The sequence below is a fragment of the Oncorhynchus kisutch genome, unplaced genomic scaffold (assembly GCF_002021735.2).
Source record: "Oncorhynchus kisutch isolate 150728-3 unplaced genomic scaffold, Okis_V2 Okis01b-Okis20b_hom, whole genome shotgun sequence".
NCBI classification, from domain to species: Eukaryota; Metazoa; Chordata; class Actinopteri; order Salmoniformes; family Salmonidae; genus Oncorhynchus; species Oncorhynchus kisutch.
Window position 1 is genome coordinate 12,022,805 of NW_022261978.1, and position 17,725 is coordinate 12,040,529.

General features: G+C 43.3%; 1 protein-coding gene across 2 annotated transcripts; it reads right to left on the bottom strand.

The window, feature by feature from the left end:
• Window positions 1–2,608: 2,608 nt before the first annotated feature.
• LOC116352680 (zinc finger protein 883-like) lies at window positions 2,609–11,720 on the bottom strand. Of its 2 annotated transcripts, none has more exons than XM_031811642.1 (5): window positions 11,457–11,716; window positions 8,238–8,284; window positions 7,720–8,133; window positions 7,263–7,452; window positions 2,609–7,070 (listed from the first exon to the last, which is right to left on the bottom strand). In XM_031811642.1, exons 3-5 carry the CDS (start codon window positions 8,125–8,127, stop codon window positions 5,581–5,583), a joined length of 2,088 nt encoding a protein of 695 aa, XP_031667502.1. In that variant the 5' UTR covers window positions 8,128–8,133; window positions 8,238–8,284; window positions 11,457–11,716; the 3' UTR covers window positions 2,609–5,580. The 2 variants fall into 2 exon arrangements, with proteins under 2 accessions (XP_031667502.1, XP_031667503.1); XM_031811643.1 differs by having other exon boundaries at window positions 2,962–7,070; window positions 7,720–7,901; window positions 8,250–8,284; window positions 11,457–11,720.
• Window positions 11,721–17,725: the final 6,005 nt, after the last annotated feature.

Below are 17,725 nucleotides of genomic sequence, written 5' to 3' on the forward strand. Positions count from 1 at the left end.
AATACATGGATGACGCTTCGTGTAACTAATCTTACACTTCAGGTAAAACTTGATGCATTTTTATTTGTTCACTGAATAATTAGTAAAGTGAAACAAAACAGGTATTCCAAAGTTCATAAGATGTGTATTTGATCTTATTATAAAGTGGTATGTATTCAATTTGAATTAAAACATGGACTATTAATAAAACACTGGCTCCGAGCCGGCTCATTTGGCTCGGAAACGGCTCTTCTTTCAAAATACTTAAATCAACCTAGAACCATAAGATTTATCTCCAATGTAAAGCGCAAAAAGTAGGCTACCATTATGTCAGATCATGAAATGCGCCTTCACATATATTTTTCCTGGACAAATTAGATGTCTTTTTACAGCACTACAAAAATCAGCTTGGCGCCTTCTCCCCAGTGAGGATTCACCCTCTTTATATATATATTAATATAATAATAAATATTTAATAGGCAGGCTCGTCCAGATCACCATATTTAATCAATTATCTGCATATAATTGTTTTGAGCTCCTAAAGCAGTAGCAGCAGCATGCAAACCAGGGAGCCAAATGAACATATCTGTTTGAATGTTGAATGATGAGACAGAGGCATTGATGCGAGTAACCAGTCTTGTTCAGTATCTCACAACACATCCGGGTATCTCAAGCACCCCGGTAAAACAAGAGTTGCAGTAATGAACATTTACCAACAATGGCATCACTGTGCCATCTTACACCCATAACAAAATCGTTCACCTATGAGATTCGGTTCCCGACTTTCATCATAATGTTGCATGCGTCAACCAATGGCTGTGTGCATGTCATCAACTGGAAGATTGCTGCAGAGTGGAGTCTACAGTGTGCATGTCATCGACTGGAAGATTGCTGCAGAGTGGAGTCTACAGTGTGCATGTCATCGACTGGAAGATTGCTGCAGAGTGGAGTCTACAGTGTGCATGTCATCGACTGGAAGATTGCTGCAGAGTGGACTCTACATTGTGCATGTCATCGACTGGAAGATTGCTGCAGAGTGGAGTCTACAGTGTGCATGTCATCGGCTGGAAGATTGCTGCAGAGTGGAGTCTACAGTGTGCATGTCATCGACTGGAAGATTGCTGCAGAGTGGAGTCTACAGTGTGCATGTCATCGACTGGAAGATTGCTGCAAAATGGAGTCTACAGTGTGCATGTCATCGACTGGAAGATTGCTGCAGAGTGGAGTCTACAGTGTGCATGTCATCGACTGGAAGATTGCTGCAGAGTGGAGTCTACAGTGTGCATGTCATCGACTGGAAGATTGCTGCAGAGTGGAGTCTACAGTGTGCATGTCATCGACTGGAAGATTGCTGCAGAGTGGAGTCTACAGTGTGCATGTCATCGACTGGAAGATTGCTGCAGAGTGGAGTCTACAGTGTGCATGTCATCGACTGGAAGATTGCTGCAGAGTGGAGTCTACAGTGTGCATGTCATCGACTGGGAGATTGCTGCAGAGTGGAGTCTACAGTGTGCATGTCATCGACTGGAAGATTGCTGCAGAGTGGAGTCTACAGTGTGCATGTCATCGACTGGAAGATTGCAGAGTGGAGTCTACAGTGTGCAGAAGCGACATCACCATTCATTTTCTAGATTCAAGTTCATTTTTAAACATCGGACCCTGTTTTTGCCTATAAAATGACATACCCAAATGTAACTGCCTGTAGCTTAGGACTTGAAGCTGAAGGATATTCATGTTTTATTTTATTTAACTAGGTGAGTTAAGAACAGGCCTAAGACGGTTTTATGAATAAGCATCAACCAGTGGGTCTTGCGACTGGTATACAGAGATGATCAGTTTACAGAGGAGTATATAGTGCAGTAATGTGTCCTATAAGCAGCAGCATTGGTGGCAAATGTGATGGCCGAATGGTAAAGAACATCTACGAGATGAGTGCACTTATTTCTCAGTCGCCTTAACGAGAGCCAGTCAGCTTGAGTATGCGTGTGTGCCGAGCCTGTCGCCAAATCCATTTCTTGAGGTGGAGCAACTCTGCAAGAGTTACTGTTTTTAATTCTCATTTTCTGAATGGGGATGTGTTAACAATACCACTGAAAATATTTTTTAAAAGAAGGTCCCGAGTGTCTTCGACAGAGGGAATCAAGCTGATGCTATACCATTTTACAGAGGCCAGTTCATGAAGGAAGGTTTGCTCATTAAGAAGTTTTTTTAGCAAGCATCTATGACAAATCAGGACAGGGCCGTTTCACTGAGCAGCCATTACAAACACAGGTGGTGTTTTAAGCATGTCCCAGTTTAGGTCACCTAGCAGGACAAATTCAGACTTAGTGTAAGGGGCCAAGAGAGATCTTAGGGCAGGTAGGGTACAGGTCGATGCCGATGGAGGACAACAACATCCAGCCACAGTCAACAAAGAGCTATTTGAAAGTTTAATGCTTAAAAACCAGCAAATCAGATCGTTTGGGGACAGACTTGATGGAGACAACCGAGCACTCCCCCCACCTTTGGAAGATCTGTCTTGCCAAAAAAAGTGATAATCAGAAAGGTTAACATCAGTATTCAAAACACTCTTCCTTAACCAAATCTCAGTAATGACCAACACATCTGGTTTAGAGCTGTGAACCCACACTTTCAATTTATCCATTGTAGGTAACAGGCTTCTAGTGTTAACGTGCAGATAACCCGGGCTTTTACGAGAGCAGAAATCAGTGAAGCAGATATCAGAGCCCAATTGTGGCTAGCAACAGTAGAGGGGCCAGGCTGTACATGCACATTTCCAGATATCATCAACAGTAATACAATCAAGGCACGGCAGAGGACAGGGAGAGCTCTGCAGTGCTGATTTATGACATCTGAATGCGCATCAGATGGCAACAAGATCATATTGTACAGCAATTTCATCAGGTAACATGAATACCGAAAGAGGTGGTTAGAATAGGATGGGAGGCCAAAAGTCTGTGTAACCAATAGAGAGTCAGAGTTTTATTTTATCTTTATTTAACTAGGCAAGTCAGTTAAGAACAAATTCTTATTTTCAATGATGGCCTAGGAACAGTGGGTTAACTGTCTTGTTCAGGGGCAGAACGACAGATTTGTACCTTGTCAGATTTGAACTTGCAACCTTCCGGTTACTAGTCCAACGCTCTAACCACTAGGCTACCCTGCCGCCCATTCCTGAGTGTGGGAACAAACAGCCTGTCCCACAGTTGGGTAAAGAAAGTTTGTAGTCAAAGTATGCAGAAGTCATGAGGCAAATAGCTAAATTAAATATATAACGACTTGGGGCTAGCTATTGTAAGTTCAGAGACAAAGAAAGTTGAAAAAGATTTATTGTTTTGTTGAATCGTCATGACTGGTTCGAGCCATCTGTAGTTGTTTTTTTTGCTACTTAACACAGACCTAAGATCAGTTTAAAGATCCACCGACGTCATTGACGTAGGGGTTTAGCTGGACGTTTCTGACTGGTCTTGGAACTGTGACAACGGGCAGCCTCTCCCTACTTGGCACGATGGGATATGTAGTGATTTTGCAACACAGCCACCAGATATGTACAGTCTTGGACCCGTAACCTTTTTTAATTTAATAAAACAAATGATCGTATTTGTTGATTGAATCAGACTTCATTAATATAATGAGTCATCCAGGAATGTCACAAGTTCATTGAGAAAATAGCAGCTCTACAGAGCGCGGCTAAACTACTTCAGGACACAGTCTACAGAGCTCCTCCTCCTCACCAGGCTATAACAATGTGGTTGGTTAGCTGATAGGTGAAATACCTATCCAGGCGTTGTAAGAGCTGTCAGTAGTCAGCAACGTCTAAGCGTAGGAACACACCCCTATTGCATCACGGTTCAGCCGTTATATATCTATATCTATATATCTATATATATCTATATCTATATCTATATATATCTATATATTTATATCTATATATCTATATATATATATATATATATATATCCTTCTCCTCAGAAGGAACACATTTGCCTCAGAACCAGAAGTGCCGCCATGATGGATTTTCTGCCATTTGAATTGAATGAAAAAAAACACACAAAAAAACACTTAACAACCGTTACTCCTCTGCAACCGAATGACCTGATCTGCAGGAAACTTGATAATGGTGTCCCTCTATGGACAAAAGTCTCGTAAGGCAATATATTCTAGGCTGGTAAATTTAAAAACCATGGCCACTATTGACCAATAAGAATTCCCGGTGGACGTGGTCAGGCACAAACGCACATTAAAATCACTTGCGGATATTCGTATTGTAACAAAATACTAACCAATATGACTTGGTGTGTCTTACATATCCAACAGCACTTCATACTCTGCCACCTCCAATGTACACTGTATATGGAATACAGAGTGGGCTATTTTACCCAGAGTCGGCAGAGGGGATCCTGTGATGTTTACCCAGAGTCGGCAGAGGGGATCCTGTGATGTTTACCCAGAGTCAATACAGGGATCCTGTGATGTTTCCCCAGAGTCAATACAGGGGATCATGTGATGTTTACCCAGAGTCGGCAGAGGGGATCCTGTGATGTTTACCCAGAGTCGGCAGAGGGGATCCTGTGATGTTTACCCAGAGTCAATACAGTGATCCTGTGATGTTTACCCAGAGTCTACAGAGGGGATCCTGTGATGTTTACCCAGAGTCTACAGAGGGGATCCTGTGATGTTTACCCAGAGTCTACAGAGGGGATCCTGTGATGTTTACCCAGAGTCAATACAGGGGATCTTGTGATGTTTACCCAGAGTCAATACAGGGGATCCTGTGATGTTTACCCAGAGTCAATACAGGGGATCCTGTGATGTTTACCCAGAGTCAATACAGGGGATCCTGTGATGTTTACCCAGAGTCAATACAGGGGATCCTGTGATGTTTACCCAGAGTCAATACAGGGGATCTTGTGATGTTTACCCAGAGTCAATACAGGGGATCCTGTGATGTTTACCCAGAGTCAATACAGGGGATCCTGTGATGTTTACCCAGAGTCAATACAGGGGATCCTGTGATGTTTACCCAGAGTCTACAGAGGGGATCCTGTGATGTTTACCCAGAGTCAATACAGGGGATCCTGTGATGTTTACCCAGAGTCAATACAGGGGATCCTGTGATGTTTACCCAGAGTCAATACAGGGGATCCTGTGATGTTTACCCAGAGTCAATACAGGGGATCCTGTGATGTTTGCCCAGAGTCAATACAGGGGATCCTGTGATGTTTGCCCAGAGTCAATACAGGGGATCCTGTGATGTTTACCCAGAGTCAATACAGGGGATCCTGTGATGTTTACCCAGAGTCAATACAGGGGATCCTGTGATGTTTACCCAGAGTCAATACAGGGGATCCTGTGATGTTTACCCAGAGTCAATACAGGGGATCCTGTGATGTTTACCCAGAGTCAATACAGGGGATCCTGTGATGTTTACCCAGAGTCAATACAGGGGATCCTGTGATGTTTACCCAGAGTCAATACAGGGGATCCTGTGATGTTTACCCAGAGTCAATACAGGGGATCCTGTTATGTTTACCCAGAGTCAATACAGGGATCCTGTGATGTTTACCCAGAGTCCACAGAGGGATCCTGAGAACTGATGCCTTAGAGGATGGAGGTATGGTGGTGATTCAGTCTGTCTGTTTGACTTCTTTCTCTGCCTGTGTGGGTTTTCTGATGACTCTTCAGGTTTCCTGACTGAGCAAATCTTTTCCCACATATATCACATTTATAACGTTTCTCTCCAGTGTGTGTTCTCTTGTGTACAGTCAGCAGTCCTGACTGAGCGAATCTCTTCCTGCATAGATCACAGCTGTAGGGTTTCTCTCCAGTGTGCACTCGTTGGTGCATTTTCAATTCTACTGGCTGAATAAAGCTCTTCCCACATTGATCGCAGCGGTAGGGTTTCTCTCCTGTGTGCCTACGCATGTGTACATTCAGGGATCCCATGTGTGTGAAGCTCTTCCCACATCGATCACACAGGAAGAGAGAGTTCTCTCTGGGGTGTACAAGCTGGTGCGTTCTCAACTCTCCTTTGGAAACACATCTCTTCTCACACCGTTCACAACTGTAAGGTTTCTCTCCGGTGTGGATATGCTTGTGTTTAGTCAGGAATCCAGATGAGGCAAAGCTCTTCCCACATTGATCACAGACATATGGTTTCTCGCCGGTGTGTATACGCTTGTGTATATTCAGGTTTCCCGAACTAGCAAAACTCTTTCCACACTGATCACAGACATATTGTTTCTCACCTGTGTGTATACGCTTGTGTATATTCAGGTCTCCAGAACTAGCAAAACTCTTCCCACATTGATCACAGACATGAATACCCTCCCACATGTGTTTTCTCTGGTGGTGTCTTGCTAGGTCTTCTGAATGAGCAAAACTCCACTCACAGTGCTTACAGCTGTATATAGCACAGCTACGAGGTTTCTCTCCAGTGTGTGTTGGCTGATGTAAAGTCAGTGTTCCCGAGTTAGTAAATCTCTTCCCACATTGATCGCAGACATATGGTTTCTCTCCTGTGTGTGTTAGCTTGTGTTCAGTCAGGGAATAACCTCTCGCAAAACTCTTCCCACATTGATCACAGCGATAAGGTTTCTCTCCTGTGTGCGTCTGCTGGTGCCGTTTCAACTTGACTGATGTAGGGAAGCTCTTCTCACAGTCTGAGCAGTGGAACATCACGCCAGTGTGTGTTCGCTTGTGTTCAGTCAGGGAACAAGCTTGAGTAAAACGCTTCCCACATTGATCGCAGCGATAAGGTTTCTCTCCAGTGTGTGTTCGCTCGTGTATAGTCAATTGTCCTGACGTACGGAAACGTTTTCCGCATATAGGACAGCCGTATGGTTTCTCTCCTGTGTGTGTTCTCTTGTGTCTTGACAGTGTTCCTGACAAAAGGAAACTCTTTCCGCATATAGGACAGACATATGGTCGCTCTCCTGTGTGTACTGTTTGGTGTCTTCGTAGGTTTCCTGATTGAGTGAAACTCTTCTCACATACATCACAGCTGTAAGGTCGCTGGATCACTTTCAACCCTGGAGCCTTCCCAGATGATAAGACCCTCCCACTGAGCGAGCGACCGTTAGGGTTGTCCCCTGTGAAACAAAGACATGAAATTAAGGTTCCTCATGTGTACCAAAGTATTTCACAATGACCTAGTGTTGAAGTATCTTCCCCATCCAACACAGATGAGCTGCTATACAACACCTTAAGCAAATTTGCCTCAATTAATAAATATTGACCAATCCATGAACTGCTTCAGAAGCAGATTGTAGTCTAATACACACCATTGTTCCTACTTGATGACATCGAATCTGAATCTTCATATCCCTTCTCTTCTTCTCCTCCTCCTCTTGTAGTTCCACTCAGCCCCAGTGTTTTCCTGCAGTCAACCAGCCGCACAGACACCCTCTTCAAACCCAGTAGTAATGTGCTAGCGGGAGAGGCAGGACCTGGGGACTCTGGGAGAGACATGTCCTGAAAACCACAAAAAGGGAGCCAGTATAAATCAGGAAGGAAACTCTCCTACTGGTCAAGGAATTTAGATTAGATTTTATTTTATTTAACCTCAAGTCTCAGCAGTATATCCTCTCACTTCTCTGGGCCTCCTGCTATAAAATGCATTAAGGAGACTCCCTGAGGTTCCTCCTTGGACTTTCTCCTCCAAATTAATTTATAACAGGAGGTCCAGAGAATGAGAGGAATCAAGGAAATACTGCTGAGACTTTCTGGGAAAATACTCACCCCCCTCTGCCTCTGCTCTGTGGTGTGGTTCTCTGGAACTGACGCTGCCTCCAGCCCGTTGCTAAGACACCAATCCTTGTTTTCCATGTCCCATTCTTCATCGCAGTCTGTAGTATCATCATCAGACTGGCTGGGCCTCATGGGTGCCACAGTAGATTCTTCCTGTATCCTCCTGATGTCATCTTTCAGTTGGAGTAACCAAGACATTACATGCTCCTCCGATTTGACCGAATTTGCATTTACCCACATTTCCTCCAAGATTTTACGTTGCAATACACAATGGTTCTTTCCTTTAACTTGGGAGCCATCTATTCCACAACGTTCACACAGGTATTGTAAATTGTCCTTGGTTAGACAGTGTAAACTCTGTTCGATTTCATCCAACAATGTTTCCTTCTCTCCACTCATATTGTCCTGCTGGTGGGAACAACAACCACAATGCAATCAATGGCAAGACAGCAGGAAGTCCATACACTTTAGATTACCTGTAGTAGAAGAAGAGAGCAGGAAGTCCATACACTTTAGATGACCTGTAGTAGAAGAAGAGAGCAGGAAGTCCATACACCTGAAGTAGAAGAATCACAACACAGTATTGACAGTGTAATATGATTATTTACAACATTTATTTACCAGTGTACTCTTCTCATCACCTAATCCAACTACCTAATGCAACTACTTCTAATCAGCGAGAAAGAATCTTTCAACAACAACAAAAAATGCTAGACTTCCTGTAGCAGTTTGGCCCAGATCCAGACGCTGCCTGTGCCTCCAGTTGAAGAACTACACTTCCTCCCCAGTTACTGACACACAGGTGTCCAGAGCACGTTAGATAGCTAATTAGCACAGGTGGCCACCTAGGTCTTCCGTCTGTCTTCAGTACAACAAGCGATGTAAACATGAAGACCAGGCCGTGTGGGAACCCTCAGTACAACAAGCTATGTAAACATGAAGACACCTCAGTACAACAAGCGATGTAAACATGAAGACACCGCCGTGTGGGAACCCTCAGTACAACAAGCTATGTAAACATGAAGACCAGGCCGTGTGGGAACGCTCAGTACAACAAGCTATGTAAACATGAAGACCAGGCCGTGTGGGAACCCTCAGTACAACAAGCTATATAAACATGAAGACCAGGCCGTGTGGGAACCCTCAGTACAACAAGCGATGTAAACATGAAGACCAGGCCGTGTGGGAACCCTCAGTACAACAAGCGATGTAAACATGAAGACACGGGCCGTGTGGGAACCCTCAGTACAACAAGCTATGTAAACATGAAGACCAGGCCGTGTGGGAACCATAACCATACAAAACAATATGTACTCGGTTAAACGTTTAAAAAAATATCTATGATATCATTTGTATTGAGATGTCGTGAGGCTACCCTCAAGTATCTGAAATTACATGATCAACTGATGTTTACTGCTGTTGCCAATGTAGCAGTGTGATGTTGTTCCCCTAGATGATGCACCAAGTTGCACACAAGGACCAATTCAAATAGGCCAGGTCAAGAGGGGATGTTAATAATTTGATAATAATAATTCAGTGTATTTTTTAGTTAATTACAGCTGCATAGCTAATGTTTTTCTTTGGTGTACAAACACTTTTTCATATCAATATTGTACATACAAGTTTTGTAGATTTTGGTTTGGTTCATCGCGGGTCCATCTGTATTTCTGTACCCTCTTATTGTTCTCTTTTGCCTGACCTTCAGCTTGTAAGGTATGTTGTCCTTGGCTCCGAAATTGTTCAATATAAAACCGTGGTAATGTTACACAATCTACTGTTACGCTACCATAAGTTTGTTACAATGTGGATAATATAAATATTTATGTTTACAAGTTTTAAAGCTCGCTAACTAGGGTATCTATTGTAACTTGTGAGTACTTGGGACAGTGTTTGAGTGAGTGTCCATGTGCTTGCGCAGGTGCCTGAGAGCTAGGACTGCGCCAATGGTTAACATAATGTGTGTTGTCTCTTCATGTGCAGGTGTCTGAGAGCTATGACTGTGCCAATGGTTAACATAATGCGTGTTGTCTCTTCGTGTGCAGGGCAAATAAAAATAATTCAACTAGCAGACCTTCAGTTGTGACAACGTCCTAATTAAAAGTACACAATGCAGAATGAACCACGCTACACCTATCTCAAATGATGATAGAGCAAACAGCTGGCCAAACCCTAACCTGGACGACGCTGGGCCAATTGTGCGCCGCCTCATGGGTCTCCCGGTCGCAGTCGGAGCCCGGTTTCGAACCAGGATCAAAAGCTAGCACTGCGATGCCTTAGACCGCTGCGCCACTCCGGAGGTCTAATGGCGCCCTTTTCTTGAGCTCAAAACAATTCACATTTCTTGCCCCCATTCATTTAACGCGGAGCACCTGCTCCCGCTGACCAGCAGAAACACAAAAAATGATCACAAGACCACTTCTGGTTACCCTCACCGATTCCACAGCACCCAACTCTGTTGTCACTCTCCCTGAAAACACTAATGGATCAGCCAAAAGGCAAGAGTCCAATTTTTTCTAAATCTTCACTCCTACTATCACAGACTCATCTTTATCCTGACCCTCAATGCCTCGGGCTCCGAGAACTTCACCACAGCTACCACCTCCGATACATCGCCCTCATTCAATTCCATTTCTCCTCCTATCTTCAGCTCACTCTACTTATACTTTCTACCATTCTTCTTTAACAAACCATCTCAATTTCCCCCACCATTTTTAACCAACTCAAGTTCAGCCTCTTCCTCCCTCTCTCTCTCAAACCTCCTGCCTCTCTTTTCCCCTCCATATTCCAAGTACAAGTCTCCTTATGATAATTACTGCACTTCTCCTGACACAGCTTCACAGCGTTTGATTGACAATCAGCACAGATCAAAAAAACGATAACACTTAATGAGGAAACAAAATAGCAAAATGAAGCATTGCAATTGAGTTATCGAATTTGATTGATCATTTGAATTTTGAGTCTCAAACCACAGAGTATGGAAAAGCATTGTCAATTGAGAATTATTTTTATTTTTGTCACAATTCATGCGATCACAACAAGGAAATGAAATGGCAAACATGATAAATGATTTGTCATTTAAGCCATTTACAAATGTATCCGTGTTGTACTGGATGGTACCATGGAACTTAAATATCAAACACACTTTGCGAATTATTTTGCAAATTGGCAGACAATATGCATACTCAATCATGAAAATACAAATTTTAGGAAATGCATACCAGTTAGGAAAAGTAATAGCAAACATGATATTGATTTATCATTTGGCCATTTGCAATTCCAATTGAGTTTTGGCAGCAAAACGCTTCCATACACTCCGCGGATGTAAAGAACTGAACTCAGACTGAATAATGACGTCATCAACATGGCCGCAACCTAATCATCTACAAAACTTCATCCGGTATAATTTTTGGAGCAATTCATAACGACGTTTAAAAGGCATCGACATGAAGAAAAAAATTACGTAATGGTTCATTTGAGCTATTTATCTTTTAAAACGGAGCAATATCAGACCTGCTAACGTTAAATATATATATATATTTTTACCTTTACCAAGTACTAGTTGGGCATAAACTTCCGTGTCATACTCACAATACCGGGTTTGTTTGGACCTCACAAAACTAGAATTGGTAACATTACCGCCATAACTAGACTAAACATTCGTCGTTCATAAGGGCACAAAAACATAAATCCGGCTAAAGCTGTTGTTGAACAAAAGCTAGCCAACTGACCAGATTCCTTGTAGAAAAGCCAACTCCTTAGTTAGCACGTCTCTGTCCTCCGTTTTCTTCCACGTGGAAAGGCAGGTAGGCTATATCTCGTCAGTTACGACTAATGGTCATTTTCTACGGCGCTGTATGTTTTATATTGAGATGAATATCCTGCTTGAAAGCTACTAATTAGCTCGATTCTTAACTGGCTACCATCTTTAGTAGCAGAGCAGCAACTTCCGGTTTGTCTGGTTTTGTTGCGTTCAGTCACAGGCCAGAGCAATCGAGTATCGACAGATCAGAGATTTCACATTCGCAGTGTGTTTTTTGTGGGACTCCCGAAAACACGCCACTTCAATACAGCAACGACTTTACCCCGCAGGTTAGGATTATTAATGTAGCAGGTTATGAAAATGCTTTACCTACCTGCTACGAAGTCACTTAAATTGAAGTGGGGTGTTATTAGGGTGTCACGTTTTTTTTCTGGTTCAATTAAAGTCCATGAGTGAAGTAGATCAGAACAGAATTTCCCCCCCAAATGGTTTTCAATTGTAAACGGGGCCTGAGTGAACTCTATCCACCCTACTTTATTTTAGTAAACTTATTTTTTGGTGGAGTTTGTTTGGTTTCCAACGTTAATAGTGCATTATCACCACCCCACCTGGAGGGTGGGCCAGAGACAACCTGCCTGCCTAATTTCTCTTAAAAAATGATATAAAAAGATTGGCGATTGTAAAATGATGTTCTACTCAGTAAACACTCAACTCTGTAACCTATTCTCCCTCATACTGGATCTCAGTCTCTCTCATACTGACCACAGTGTATCAGTCTCTTTTTTTTGTCAGAAGTTATGCTGGACCTGCACGAGAGTTTGGATATGTGTACCTAAACGCCCTAAAAAAAGTAGCTACTTGGACATAAATAATGGACATTATCGAACAAATCAAGCATTTATTGTGGAACTAGGATTCCTGGGAGTGCAGTCTGATGAAGATCATCAAATCAAATCCAATTTATTTATATAGCCCTTTGTACATCAGCTGATATCTCAAAGTGCTGTACAGAAACCCAGCCTAAAACCCCAAACAGCAAGCAATGCAGGTGTAGAAGCACGGTGGCTAGGAAAAACTCCCTAGAAAGGCCAAAACCTAGGAAGAAACCTAGAGAGGAACCAGGCTATGTGGGGTGGCCAGTCCTCTTCTGGCTGTGCCGGGTGGAGATTATAACAGAACATGGCCAAGATGTTCAAATGTTCATAAATGACCAGCATGGTCGAATAATAATGAGGCAGAACAGTTGAAACTGGAGCAGCAGCACGGTCAGGTGGACTGGGGACAGCAAGGAGTCATCATGTCAGGTAGTCCTGGGGCATGGTCCTAGGGCTCAGGTCCTCCGAGAGAGAGAAAGAAAGAGAGAAGGAGAGAATTAGAGAACGCACACTTAGATTCACACAGGACACCGAATAGGACAGGAGAAGTACTCCAGATATAACAAACTGACCCTAGCCCCCCGACACAAACTACTGCAGCATAAATACTGGAGGCTGAGACAGGAGGGGTCAGGAGACACTGTGGCCCCATCCGAGGACACCCCCGGACAGGGCCAAACAGGAAGGATATAACCCCACCCACTTTGCCAAAGCACAGCCCCCACACTACTAGAGGGATATCTTCAACCACCAACTTACCATCCTGAGACAAGGCTGAGTATAGCCCACAAAGATCTCCACCATGGCACAACCCAAGGGGGAGCGCCAACCCAGACAGGATGACCACATCAGTGAATCAACCCACTCAGGTGACGCACCCCTTCCAGGGATGGCATGAGAGAGCCCCAGTAAGCCAGTGACTCAGCCCCTGTAATAGGGTTAGGGGCAGAGAATCCCAGTGGAAAGAGGGGAACCGGCCAGGAAGAGACAGCAAGGGCGGTTCGTTGCTCCAGAGCCTTTCCGTTCACCTTCCCACTCCTGGGCCAGACTACACTCAATCATATGACCCACTGAAGAGATGAGTCTTCAGTAAAGACTTAAAGGTTGAGACCGAGTTTGCGTCTCTGACATGGGTAGGCAGACCGTTCCATAAAAATGGAGCTCTATAGGAGAAAGCCCTGCCTCCAGCTGTTTGCTTAGAAATTCTAGGGACAATTAGGAGGCCTGCGTCTTGTGACCGTAGTGTACGTGTAGGTATGTACGGCAGGACCAAATCAGAGAGATAGGTAGGAGCAAGCCCATGTAATGCTTTGTAGGTTAGCAGTAAAACCTTGAAATCAGCCCTTGCTTTGACAGGAAGCCAGTGTAGGGAGGCTAGCACTGGAGTAACATGATCACATTTTTTGGTTCTAGTCAGGATTCTAGCAGCCGTATTTAGCACTAACTGAAGTTTATTTAGTGCTTTATCCAGGTAGCCGGAAAGTAGAGCATTGCAGTAGTCTAACCTAGAAGTGACAAAAGCATGGATTAATTTTTCTGCATCATTTTTGGACAGAAAGTTTCTGATTTTTGCAATGTTACGTAGATGGAAAAAAGCTGTCCTTGAAATTCAAAAGAGAGATCAGGGTCCAGAGTAACGCCGAGGTCCTTCACAGTTTTATTTGAGACGACTGTGCAACCATTAAGATTAATTGTCAGATTCAACAGAAGATCCCTTTGTTTCTTGGGACCGAGAACAAGCATCTCTGTTTTGTCCGAGTTTAAAAGTAGAAAGTTTGCAGCCATCCACTTCCTTATGTCTGAAACACATGCTTCTAGCAAGGGCAATTTTGGGGCTTCACCATGTTTCATTGAAATGTACAGCTGTGTGTCATCCGCATAGCAGTGAAAGTTAACATTATGTTTTCGAATAACATCCCCAAGAGGTAAAATATATAGTGAAAACAATAGTGGTCCTAAAACGGAACCTTGAGGAACACCAACATTTACAATTGATTTGTCATAGGACAAACCATCTACAGAGACAAACTGATATCTTTCCGACAGATAAGATCTAAACCAGGCCAGAACTTGTCCGTGTAGACCAATTTGGGTTTCCAATCTCTCCAAAAGAATGTGGTGATCGATGGTATCAAAAGCAGCACTAAGGTCTAGGAGCACGAGGACAGATGCAGAGCCTCGGTCCGATGCCATTAAAATGTCATTTACCACCTTCACAAGTGCCGTCTCAGTGCTATGATGGGGTCTAAAACCAGACTGAAGCATTTCGTGTACATTGTTTGTCTTCAGGAAGGCAGTGAGTTGCTGCGCAACAGCCTTTTCTAACATTTTTGAGAGGAATGGAAGATTCGATATAGGCCGATAGTTTTTTATATTTTCTGGGTCAAGGTTTGACATTTTCAAGAGAGGCTTTATTACTGCCACTTTTAGTGAGTTTGGTACACCTCCGGTGGATAGAGAGACGTTTATTATGTTCAACATAGGAGGGCCAAGCACAGGAAGCAGCTCTTTCAGTAGTTTAGTTGGAATAGGGTCCAGTATGCAGCTTGAAGGTTTAGAGGCCATGATTAGTTTCATCATTGTGTCAAGAGATATAGTACTAAAACACTTGAGCGTCTCTCTTGATCCTAGGTCCTGGCAGAGTTGTGCAGACTCAGGACAACTGAGCTTTGAAGGAATACGCAGATTTAAAGAGGAGTCCGTAATTTGCTTTCTAATCATCATAATCTTTTCCTCAAAGAAGTTCATGAATTTATCACTGCTAAAGTGAAAGTCATCCTCTCTTGGGGAATGCTGCTTTTTAGTTAGCTTTGCGACAGTATCAAAAAGGAATTTCGGATTGTTCTTATTTTCCTCAATTAAGTTAGAAAAATAGGATGATCGAGCAGCAGTAAGGGCTCTTCGGTACTGCACGGTACTGTCTTTCCAAGCTAGTCGGAAGACTTCCAGTTTGGTGTGGCGCCATTTCCGTTCCAATTTTCTGGAAGCTTGCTTCAGAGCTCGGGTATTTTCTGTGTACCAGGGAGCTAGTTTCTTATGAGAAATGTTTTTAGTTTTTAGGGGTGCAACTGCATCTAGGGTATTGCACAAGGTTAAATTGAGTTCCTCAGTTAAGTGGTTAACTGATTTTTGTCCTCTGACGTCCTTGGGTAGACAGAGGGAATCTGGAAGGACATCAAGGAATCTTTGTGTTGTCTGTGAATTTATAGCACGACTTTTGATGTTCCTTGGTTGGGGTCTGAGCAGTTTATTTGTTGCAATTGCAAACGTAATAAAATGGTGGTCCGATAGTCCAGGATTATGAGGAAAAACATTAAGATCCACAACATTTATTCCATGGGACAAAACTAGGTCTAGAGTATGACTGTGACAGTGAGTGGGTCCAGAGACATGTTGGACAAAACCCACTGAGTCGATGATGGCTCCGAAAGCCTTTTGGAGTGGGTCTGTGGACTTTTCCATGTGAATATTAAAGTCACCAAAGATTAGAATATTATCTGCTATGACTACAAGGTCCGATAGGAATTCAGGGAACTCAGTGAGGAACGCTGTATATGGCCCAGGAGGCCTGTAAACAGTAGCTATAAAAAGTGATTGAGTAGGCTGCATAAATTTCATGACTAGAAGCTCAAAAGACGAAAACGTCATTTTTTTTTTGTAAAATGAAATTTGCTAACGTAAATGTTAGCAACACCTCCGCCTTTGCGGGATGCACGGGGGATATGGTCACTAGTGTAGCCAGGAGGTGAGGCCTCATTTAACACAGTAAATTCATCAGGTTTAAGCCATGTTTCAGTCAGGCCAATCACATCAAGATTATAATCAGTGATTAGTTCATTGACTATAATTGCCTTTGAAGTAAGGGATCTAACATTAAGTAGCCCTATTTTGAGATGTGAGGTATCATGATCTCTTTCAATAATGACAGGAATGGAGGTGGTCTTTATCCTAGTGAGATTGCTAAGGCGAACACCGCCATGTTTAGTTTTGCCCAACCTAGGTCGAGGCACAGACACAGTCTCAGTGGTGATAGCTGAGCTGACTACACTGGTAAGATAATATTTATCATGTTATTTCTAGTTTCTGTTGACTCCAACATGAAGGATAATTTATTATTTTTCTGAACACCGTCTCAGATTATTGCACGGTTTGCTTTTTCCATAAAGTTTTTAAAATCTGACACATCGGTTGCATTAAGTGGAGGCATATCTAGAATGACATGTGTATAACTTGTATTTTCATCTACATTTATGACGAGAATTTCTGTTGAATCGATGTGGCTATGCAAAAATCACTGGATGTTTTTGGAACTAGTGAACGTAACGCGCCAATGTAAACTGATTTTTTTATATAAATATGAACTTTATCAAACAAAACTGGTTATTAGAGGGGAACCTGTGGAACACTGGTTATTAGAGGGGAAACTGTGGAACACAGCCAGTTAACTGGTTATTAGAGGGGAACCTGTGGAACACAGCCAGTTAACTGGTTATTAGAGGGGAACCTGTAGAACACAGCCAGTTAGAGGGGAACCTGTGGAACACAGCCAGTTAACTGGTTATTAGAGGGGAACCTGTGGAACACAGCCAGTTAACTGGTTATTAGAGGGGAACCTGTGGAACACAGCCAGTTCACTGGTTATTAGAGGGGAACCTGTGGAACACAGCCAGTTCACTGGTTATTAGAGGGGAACCTGTGGAACACAACCAGTTAACTGGTTATTAGAGGGGAACCTGTAGAACACAGCCAGTTAACTGGTTATTAGAGGGGAACCTGTGGAACACAGCCAGTTAACTGGTGATTAGAGGGGAACCTGTGGAACACAGCCAGTTAGAGGGGAACCTGTGGAACACAGCCAGTTAACTGGTTATTAGAGGGGAACCTGTGGAACACAGCCAGTTAACTGGTTATTAGAGGGGAACCTGTGGAACACAGCCAGTTAACTGGTTATTAGAGGGGAACCTGTGGAACACAACCAGTTAACTGGTTATTAGAGGGGTACCTGTGGAACACAACCAGTTAACTGGTTATTAGAGGGGAACCTGTGGAACACAGCCAGTTAACTGGTGATTAGAGGGGAACCTGTGGAACACAGCCAGTTAACTGGTTATTAGAGGGGAACCTGTGGAACACAGCCAGTTAACTGGTTATTAGAGGGGAACCTGTGGAACACAGCCAGTTAACTGGTTATTAGAGGGGAACCTGTGGAACACAACCAGTTAACTGGTTATTAGAGGGGAACCTGTAGAACACAGCCAGTTAACTGGTTATTAGAGGGGAACCTGTGGAACACAGCCAGTTAACTGGTGATTAGAGGGGAACCTGTGGAACACAGCCAGTTAGAGGGGAACCTGTGGAACAC

What these genes read in the sequence shown, in the direction of transcription:
- LOC116352680 (XM_031811642.1), bottom strand. Translation starts at nt 8,127, where the DNA reads ATGAGTGGAGAGAAGGAAACATTGTTGGATGAAATCGAACAGAGTTTA. An exon ending in CAGAGCAGAGGCAGAGGGGG is followed by an intron (nt 7,453 to 7,719) that starts GTGAGTATTTTC and finishes TGTGGTTTTCAG; the next exon opens with GACATGTCTCTCCCAGAGTC. An exon ending in GTCATCAAGTAGGAACAATG is followed by an intron (nt 7,071 to 7,262) that starts GTGTGTATTAGA and finishes TTTGTTTCACAG; the next exon opens with GGGACAACCCTAACGGTCGC.